Here is a 10000-nt window from a genome sequence, read left to right as displayed (position 1 = left end):
CTGGTCATTATTACTGCTACTGAGTACAGACTGGTCATTATTACTGCTACTGATGACAGATCGGTCATTATTACTGCTACTGGTATTACTGCTCGTACTGAGTACTAACTGGTATCACTGCTCGTACTGAGTACTAACTGGTATCACTGCACATACTGAGTACAGACTGGTATCACTGCTCGTACTGAGTAGTAACTGGTATCACTGCACATACTGAGTACAGACTGGTATCACTGGTCTTACTGAGTACAGACTGGTCATTATTACTGCTACTGAGTACAGACTGGTATCACTGCTCGTACTGAGTACAGACTGGTATCACTGCTCGTACTGAGTACAGACTGGTATCACTGGTCTTACTGAGTACAGACTGGTCATTATTACTGCTACTGAGTACAGACTGGTATCACTGCTCGTACTGAGTACAGACTGGTATCACTGCTCGTACTGAGAAACAGACTGGTATCACTAATCTTACTGAGTACTGACTGGTATCACTGGTTGTACTGAATACAGACTGGTATCACTGCTCGTACTGAGTACAGACTGGTCATTATTACTGCTACTGAGTACAGACTGGTATCACTGGTCTTACTGAGTACAGACTGGTATCACTGGTCTTATTGAATACTGACTGGTATCACTGGTCGTACTGAGTACAGACTGGTATCACTGGATGTACTGTGTACAGACTGGTATCACTGCTCATACTGAGTACAGACTGGTATCACTGCTCGTACTGAGTACAGACTGGTCATTATTACTGCTACTGAGTACAGACTGGTATCACTGGTCTTACTGAGTACAGACTGGTATCACTGCTCATATCGAGTACATACTGGTATCACTGGTCTTATTGAGTACAGACTGGTATCACTGGTCTTACTGAGTACAGACTGGTCATTATTACGGCTACTGAGTACAGACTGGTATCACTGCTCGTACTGAGTACAGACTGGTATCACTGCTTGTACTGAGTACAGAATGGTATCACTAATCTTACTGAGTACTGACTGGTATCACTGGTCGTACTGAATACAGACTGGTATCACGGCTCGTACTGAATACAGAATGGTATCACTGGTCTTACTGAGTACAGACTGGTCATTATTACTGCTCGTACTGAGTACAGACTGGTATCACTGGTCTTACTGAGTAGAGACTGGTATCACTGCTCATACCGAGTACAGACTGGTATCACTGGTCTTATTGAGTACTGACTGTTATTACTGCTCATACCGAGTACAGACTGGTATCACTGGTCTTATTGAGTACTGACTGGTATCACTGGTCGTACTGAGTACAAACTGGTATCACTGGTCTTACTGAGTACAGACTGGTATCACTGGTCGTACTGAGTACAGACTGGTATCACTGGTCTTACTGAGTACAGACTGGTCATTATTACTGCTGCTGAGTACAGACTGGTATCACTGGTCTTACTGAGTACAGACTGGTATCACTGGTCTTACTGAGTACCGAATGGTATCACTGGTCGTACTGAGTACAGACTGGTATCACTGGTCATACTGAGTACAGACTGGTATTACTGCTCGTACTGAGTACAGACTGGTATCACTTGTCTTACTGAGTACAGACTGGTATCACTAATCTTACTGAGTACTGACTGGTATCACTGGTCGCACTGAGTACAGACTGGTATCACTGGTCTTACTGAGTACTGACTGGTATCTCTGGTCGTACTGAATACAGACTGGTATCACTGCTCGTACTGAGTACAGACTGGTATCACTGGTCGTAGTAAGTACAGACTGGTATCACTGCTCATACCGAGTACAGACTGGTATCACTGGTCTTATTGAATACTGACTGGTATCACTGGTCGTACTGAGCACAGACTGGTATCACTGGTCTTACTGAGTACCGACTGGTATCACTGGTCGTACTGAGTACAGACTGGTATCACTGGATGTACTGAGTACAGACTGGTATCACTGGTCTTTACTGAGTACAGACTGGTCATTATTACTGCTACTGAGTACAGACTGGTATCACTGGTCTTACTGAGTACAGACTGGTATCACTGCTCGTACTGAGTACCGACTGGTATCACTGCTCGTACTGAGTACAGACTGGTATCACTGGATGTACTGTGTACAGACTGGTATCACTGCTCATACTGAGTACAGACTGGTATCACTGCTCGTACTGAGTACAGACTGGTCATTATTACTGCTACTGAGTACAGACTGGTATCACTGGTCTTACTGAGTACAGACTGGTCATTATTACTGCTCATACCGAGTACAGACTGGTATCACTGGTCTAACTGAGTACAGACTGGTATCACTGCTCATACCGAGTACAGACTGGTATCACTGGTCTTACTGAGTACAGACTGGTAATTATTACTGCTACTGAGTACAGACTGGTATCACTGGTCTTACTGAGTACAGACTGGTATCACTTGTCTTACTGAGTACAGACTGGTATCAATAATCTTACTGAGTACTGACTGGTATCACTGGTCGCACTGAGTACAGACTGGTATCACTGGTCGTACTGTGTACAGACTGGTATCACTGCTCATACTGAGTACAGACTGGTATCACTGGTCTTACTGAGTACAGACTGGTCATTATTACTGCTCATACCGAGTACAGACTGGTATCACTGGTCTAACTGAGTACAGACTGGTATCACTGCTCATACCGAGTACAGACTGGTATCACTGGTCTTACTGAGTACAGACTGGTATCACTGGTCTTACTAAGTACAGACTGGTATCACTGGTCATACTGAGTACAGACTGGTATTACTGCTCACACTGAGTACAGACTGGTATCACTGGTCTTACTGAGTACATACTGGTATCACTGGTCTTACTGAGTACTGACTGGTATTACTGGTCGTACTGAGTACAGACTGTTATCACTGGTAGTACTGAGTACAGACTGGTATCACTGGTCTTTACTGAGTACAGACTGGTCATTATTACTGCTGCTGAGTACAGACTGGTATCACTGGTCATACTGAGTACAGACTGGTATCACTGCTCGTACTGAGTACAGACTGGTATCACTGCTCGTACCGAGTACAGACTGGTATTACTGCTCGTACTGAATACAGACTGGTATCACTGCTCGTACTGAGTACAGACTGGTCATTATTACTGCTGCTGAGTACAGACTGGTATCACTGGTCTTACTGAGTAGAGACTGGTATCACTGGTCCTACTGAGTACAGGCTGGTATTACTGCTCGTACTGAGTCCAGACTGGTATCACTGGTCTTACTGAGTACTGACTGGTATCACTGGTCTTACTGAGTACTGACTGGTATTACTGCTCGTACTGAATACAGACTGGTATCACTGCTCGTACTGAGTACAGACTGGTCATTATTACTGCTGCTGAGTACAGACTGGTATCACTGGTCTTACTGAGTAGAGACTGGTATCACTGGTCCTACTGAGTACAGGCTGGTATTACTGCTCGTACTGAGTACAGACTGGTATCACTGGTCGTACTAAGTACAGACTGGTATCACTGGTCTTACTGAGTACTGACTGGTATTACTGGTTGTACTGAGTACAGACTGGTATTACTGCTCGTACTGAGTACAGACTGGTATCACTGGTCTTACTGAGTACAGACTGGTCATTATTACTGCTACTGAGTACAGACTGGTATCACTGGTCTTACTGAGTACAGACTGGTATCACTGCTCGTACTGAGTACAGACTGGTATCACTGGTCTTACTGAGTACAGACTGGTCATTATTACTGCTACTGAGTACAGACTGGTATCACTGCTCGTACTGAGTACAGACTGGTATCACTGGTCGTACTGAGTACAGACTGGTATCACTGGTCGTACTGAGTACAGACTGGTATCACTGGTCTTACTGAGTACAGACTGGTATCACTGCTCGTACTGAGTACAGACTGGTATCACTGGTCTTACTGAGTACAGACTGGTCATTATTACTGCTACTGAGTACAGACTGGTATCACTGGTCGTACTGAGTACAGACTGGTATCACTGGTCGTACTGAGTACAGACTGGTATCACTGGTCTTACTGAGTACAGACTACACTAGAGTTTAAAAGTATGTCCCAGCTTACCTTGCGCTGAGAGCGGCCGGTCTGCCGGTCTGCGGTGAGAACTGCGTCTGCGGGGTAAACTGGCCTCCTTCAGCGGGTCCTGAAACACAGAGTTCAGTACTTAACTGCTGAAACAGCGTCTGAACAGCAGACGCTCTGAAGTGCTGGACCGTACCTGCGCTGCTCTGTGAGAGGACAGTGGGGGCAGTGATGTCATGCTGGAGGCAGAGCCAGTGAGTCTGGGCCAATCAGCGAGAGGCTTGTTCTCTTTCAAAATCTAATCAGTCAGACACGGTCAGGCGTTAGATCCAGCGGTCATTACTGAAACCAGAGAGTTCCCACTGTCCTTTCACCCTAAACCCGACCAAATACACAACCTAAGAGTGAGAGAGAACAGCCTCTACATACCGCACGCCCCGCAGAGACAACGTCCACCCGCCCTGAACAGAGCTCGCTCTCCCTCTCTCTCTCTCCCTCTCTCTCCCTCTCTCTCCCTCTCTCTCCCTCTCTCTCTCTGCCTCCCTCTCTCTCTCTCTCCCTCTCTCTGCCTCCCTCTCTCTCTCTCCCTCTCTCTCCCTCCCTCTCTCTCCCTCTCTCTCTCTCCCTCCCTCTCTCTCTCTCTCCCTCTCTCTCCTTCTCTCCCTCCCTCTCTCTCTCTCTGTGTGACTCAGTAACACATGAGCAGCTGGGCAGAGTCAGGTTAACCCTTTACTCCCTCCCTCTCTCTCTCTCTCTCTCTCTCTCTGTCTTTCTCTCTCTCTCTCTCTCACTGTCTCTCTCTTTCTCTGTCGTTCTCTCTCTCTCTCTCTCTCTCTATTGGTACACTGTTGCCAAAGCAGACAAACATAAACACAGGAATAGAAATCCTTACAGGAGACTTAATCTTACATTAGAAATATTAACTATAATAATGAGAAATGTGATGAAGCTGAATAAGAGGAGTGAGAGTAATAATGATTAATAAAGGATGATGATGAGTGGGCGTGGCTCTCCCTCAGGTTGTGGCAGGCAGTGATACAGAGAGCAGGGAGTGGGAGGAGTCACCCTTCTCTCCTAATGAACAGCAGAGGTTCTCAGGGTTCTCAGTGTAGAGCAGAAACTCAGGAGAGACGCTGGCTCATTCGTCTAGAACACTGTTCTCTGATCAGGGAAAATCTACATTTATATTTATCTATAAATACATGGGTCTCTGGCGGATACTGAATAATTCATAGCAGATACTGAATAATTCATAGTAGATACTGAATCATTCATAGTGGATACTGAATAATTCATAGTAGATACTGAATCATTCATAGTGGATACTGAATCATTCATCGTGGAAGCTGAATAATTCATAGTGGAAGCTGAATCATTCATGGCGGACACTGAATCATTCATGGCGGACACTGAATAATTCATGGTGGATAATGAATAATTCATAGCGGATACTGAATAATTCATGGCAGTTACTGAATAATTCATAGTAGATACTGAATCATTCATAGTGGATACTGAATCATTCATGGATGATACTGAATCATTCATAGTAGATACTGAATCATTCATAGTGGATACTGAATCATTCATCGTGGAAGCTGAATCATTCATCGTGGAAGCTGAATAATTCATAGTGGAAGCTGAATCATTCATGGCGGACACTGAATCATTCATGGCGGACACTGAATAATTCATGGTGGATACTGAATAATTCATAGCGGATACTGAATAATTCATGGCAGTTACTGAATAATTCATAGTAGATACTGAATCATTCATAGTGGATACTGAATCATTCATGGATGATACTGAATCATTCATAGTAGATACTGAATCATTCATAGTGGATACTGAATCATTCATCGTGGAAGCTGAATAATTCATAGTGGAAGCTGAATAATTCATAGTGGAAGCTGAATCATTCATGGCGGACACTGAATCATTCATGGCGGACACTGAATAATTCATGGTGGATACTGAATAATTCATAGCGGATACTGAATAATTCATGGCAGTTACTGAATAATTCATAGTAGATACTGAATCATTCATAGTGGATACTGAATCATTCATGGATGATACTGAATCATTCATAGTAGATACTGAATCATTCATAGTGGATACTGAATCATTCATCGTGGAAGCTGAATAATTCATAGTGGAAGCTGAATCATTCATGGTGGACACTGAATCATTCATGGCGGACACTGAATAATTCATGGCGGATACTGAATAATTCATAGCGGATACTGAATAATTCATGGCGGTTACTGAATAATTCATAGTAGATACTGAATCATTCATAGTGGATACTGAATCATTCATCGTGGAAGCTGAATAATTCATAGTGGAAGCTGAATCATTCATGGCGGACACTGAATCATTCATGGCGGACACTGAATAATTCATGGTGGATACTGAATAATTCATAGCGGATACTGAATAATTCATGGCGGTTACTGAATAATTCATAGTAGATACTGAATCATTCATAGTGGATACTGAATCATTCATGGATGATACTGAATCATTCATAGTAGATACTGAATCATTCATAGTGGATACTAAATCATTCATAGTATATACTGAATCATTCATAGTGGATACTGAATAATTCATAGTGGACACTTAATAATTCATCATAGATACTGAATCATTCATGGCGGATACTTAATTTATAGCGGATACTGAATAATTCATGGCGGATACTGAATAATTCATAGTAGATACTGAATCATTCACAGTAGATACTGAATAATTCATAGTGGACACTTAATAATTCATAGTGGATACTGAATCATTCATAGTGGATACTGAATAATTCATAGTAGATACTGAATCATTCATAGTGGTACTTAATCATTCATCGTAGATACTGAATCATTTATAGTGGAAGCTGAATAATTCATAGTGGAAGCTGAATAATTCATAGTGGATATGGAGTAATTCATAGTGGATACTGAATAATTCATAGTGGATAGTGAATAATTTATAGTGGATACAGAACAATTCATAGTGAATACTGAATAATTCACAGTGGATACTGAATAATTCATAGTGGATACTGAGTAATTCATAGTGGAGACTGAGTAATTCATAGTAGATACTGAATAATTCATAGCGGATACTGAATAATTAATGGCGGATACTGAATAATTCATGGCGGATACTGAATAATTTATAGTAGATACTGAATCATTCATGGCGGACACTGAATAATTCATGGCAGATACTGAATAATTCATAGCGGATACTGAATAATTCATAGCGGATACTGAATAATTTATGGCGGATACTGAATAATTCATGGCGTATACTGAATCATTCATAGTGGATACTGAATCATTCATAGTGGATACTGAATAATTCATGGTGGATACTGAATAATTCATAGTATATACTGAATCATTCATGGCGGACACTGAATAATTCATGGCGGACACTGAGTAATTCATAGTGGATACTGAATAATTCATAGTGAATACTGAATAATTCACAGTGGATACTGAGTAATTCATAGCGGATACTGAATAATTCATGGCGGATACTGAATAATTCATAGCGGATACTGAATCATTCATGGCGGACACTGAATCATTCATGACGGACACTGAATAATTCATGGCGGACACTGAATAATTCATAGCGGATACTGAATAATTCATGGCGGTTACTGAATAATTCATAGTAGATACTGAATCATTCATAGTGGATACTGAATCATTCATGGCGGATACTGAATAATTCATAGTAGATACTGAATCTTTCATAGTGGATACTGAATCATTCATAGTAGATACTGAATCATTCATAGTGGATACTGAATAATTCATGGCGGATACTGAATAATTCATAGTAGATACTGAATCATTCATAGTGGATACTGAATCATTCATAGTAGATACTGAATCATTTACAGTAGATACTGAATAATTCATAGCGGATACTGAATAATTCATAGCGGATACTGAATAATTCATGGCGGATACTGAATAATTCATAGTGGATACTGAATAATTCACAGTGGATACTGAGTAATTCATAGTGGATACTGAATAATTCATAGTGAATACTGAATAATTCACAGTGGATACTGAGTAATTCATAGTGGATACTAAATAATTCATAGTGGATACTGAATAATTCATAGTGGATACTGAGTAATTCATAGTGGATACTGAATAATTCATAGTAGATACTTAATAATTCACAATACATACTGTATAATTCACAGTAGATACTGAGTAATTCATAGTGGATAGGGAGGTTTGCACCTGTTGTGATTTTTGGATTAGTTCTCTCTTCTCTTGTCGAAGTGAAGTCATCTCTCTCTCCCTCTCTTTCTCCATCTCTCTCAGCTGCTGCTCCAGCACCTGTATTTGCTCCTACACACACACACACACACAGAGACACACACACACAGAGACACACACACACACACTTAAACTTAAACTCCTTACTAAAACTAGAACATCTGACCATATCAGTCCAGTTCTATCAGCACTTCATTGGCTCCCGTTTAGTTCAGCACAGATTATAAAATTCTTCTATTAACATATGAAGCCCTACATGGCCTCGCTCCTGAGTACCTGCAGGATCTTATTACATATTACGAACCATCAAGACTACTTAGATCTCAGGGTGCTGGATTCGTGCCCAAAAATTCAGAAAACCTCAGCAGGGGGAAGAACCTTTTCCTATAAAGCCCCCAACTCTGGAATAACCTTCCAGATAATGTTCGGGACTCAGACACAGTCTCAATCTTTAAATCTAAGCTGAAAACTCATCTGTTTAGTTCAGCTTTTGGTAATTAATGTTTCTTAGATAAGGGCTGCAGGTCCAGGGTTCGCGGACCCAGGGAATTGTAGTACACTGAGATGCTGGAGCTGTCGTCTCACTGCTTACACGCGATCACTCAGGTTTGTTGACGGTGGAGCAGATAGATGCTGGTGTTCTCAGGGTGCGCCCGTGTCCGTGTTACCTTCTGGCTCTCTCCTTTTAATTATGCTGTGATAATCAGACCTGCCCGAGTTGTCAGACATACTCTGATGCTGATGCTCAACATTCTCTGCACTCCATAAAATTCCTCTTAGAACTAACTTTTCTCTTTCTCTTTTTACCTTCTTCGAGTAAATGGCCACCCAGCCCGACAAGCCACCTACCAGTCCAGCCAGCGGGCCCCCCCACCCGCCACCACCCATGGCGGACCGGCGGCTCTCCCGCCTGCCGCTGCTGCCTGTTTGGTGGCCGTGCTGAAACCTAGATGGACTCGTGCCTGTCTGACACATAATTAATGTTTAAATAGTTCTGACCAGAGGAGGATGGGTCCCCCTTGTGAGTCTTGGTTCCTCCCAAGGTTTCTTCCTCCAGCTCTGAGGGAGTTTTTCCTTGCCACTGTCGCCGTTGGCTTGCTCACGGGGGTCTTTGATGCTTCATGTTATTTCTTCTTTCTTCTCTGTCTCTGTTCTTTATTAAGTACTAATTATGTAAAGCTGCTTTGTGACGACAACAGTTGTAAAAAGCTACACAAATAAATCTGACTTGACTTGACTTGACTTGACACACACACACACACACACACACACATACAGACACACACACCGTCAATATAACAGACAATGACCTTTGGCCTGTTATGCTGAGCGCGCTGGGCTGATGGGGCTGTGCTGAGCAGGCGGCTGATGATCTGGTTCTGTTAGCTGTGGGAGGAGCTGACAGGTACAGGTGAGGAGATAAGCTGTCATACGCTGGAAGGTCACAGCCCAGCTGAACCAACACCCCGACTCTGTCCTCCGCCCGTGTCTAGGCTGGATCTAAACCCTGACTCAGTATTCTGTATTCTTCAGAATGGATTTCCAAAAATGAGGTGCAAAAATATTTGGAGACTCGTGGAGTGTGTCGCCCTTCACTGCAGTAACAGCCTCGGCTCTACCTGCCGAGGTAGAGCTGCACCAC

General features: G+C 42.5%; 1 protein-coding gene across 1 annotated transcript in view; it reads right to left on the bottom strand.

Annotated features, from left to right (window-relative positions):
• Window positions 1-10000, bottom strand: part of phldb3 (pleckstrin homology-like domain, family B, member 3) — a 39825-nt gene that overhangs the window by 13177 nt on the left and 16648 nt on the right. The window contains exons 8-10 of the mRNA XM_072692634.1: window positions 8320-8430; window positions 4242-4343; window positions 4088-4166 (exon numbers count right to left, since the gene is read on the bottom strand). Coding sequence (XP_072548735.1) covers window positions 4088-4166; window positions 4242-4343; window positions 8320-8430 — 292 coding nt within the window. The remainder of the gene's footprint in view (window positions 1-4087; window positions 4167-4241; window positions 4344-8319; window positions 8431-10000) is intronic.

Source organism: Salminus brasiliensis, chromosome 1, assembly GCF_030463535.1.
Source record: "Salminus brasiliensis chromosome 1, fSalBra1.hap2, whole genome shotgun sequence".
Classification (NCBI taxonomy): Eukaryota; Metazoa; Chordata; class Actinopteri; order Characiformes; family Bryconidae; genus Salminus; species Salminus brasiliensis.
This window is presented reverse-complemented; position numbering and strand designations above follow the sequence as displayed.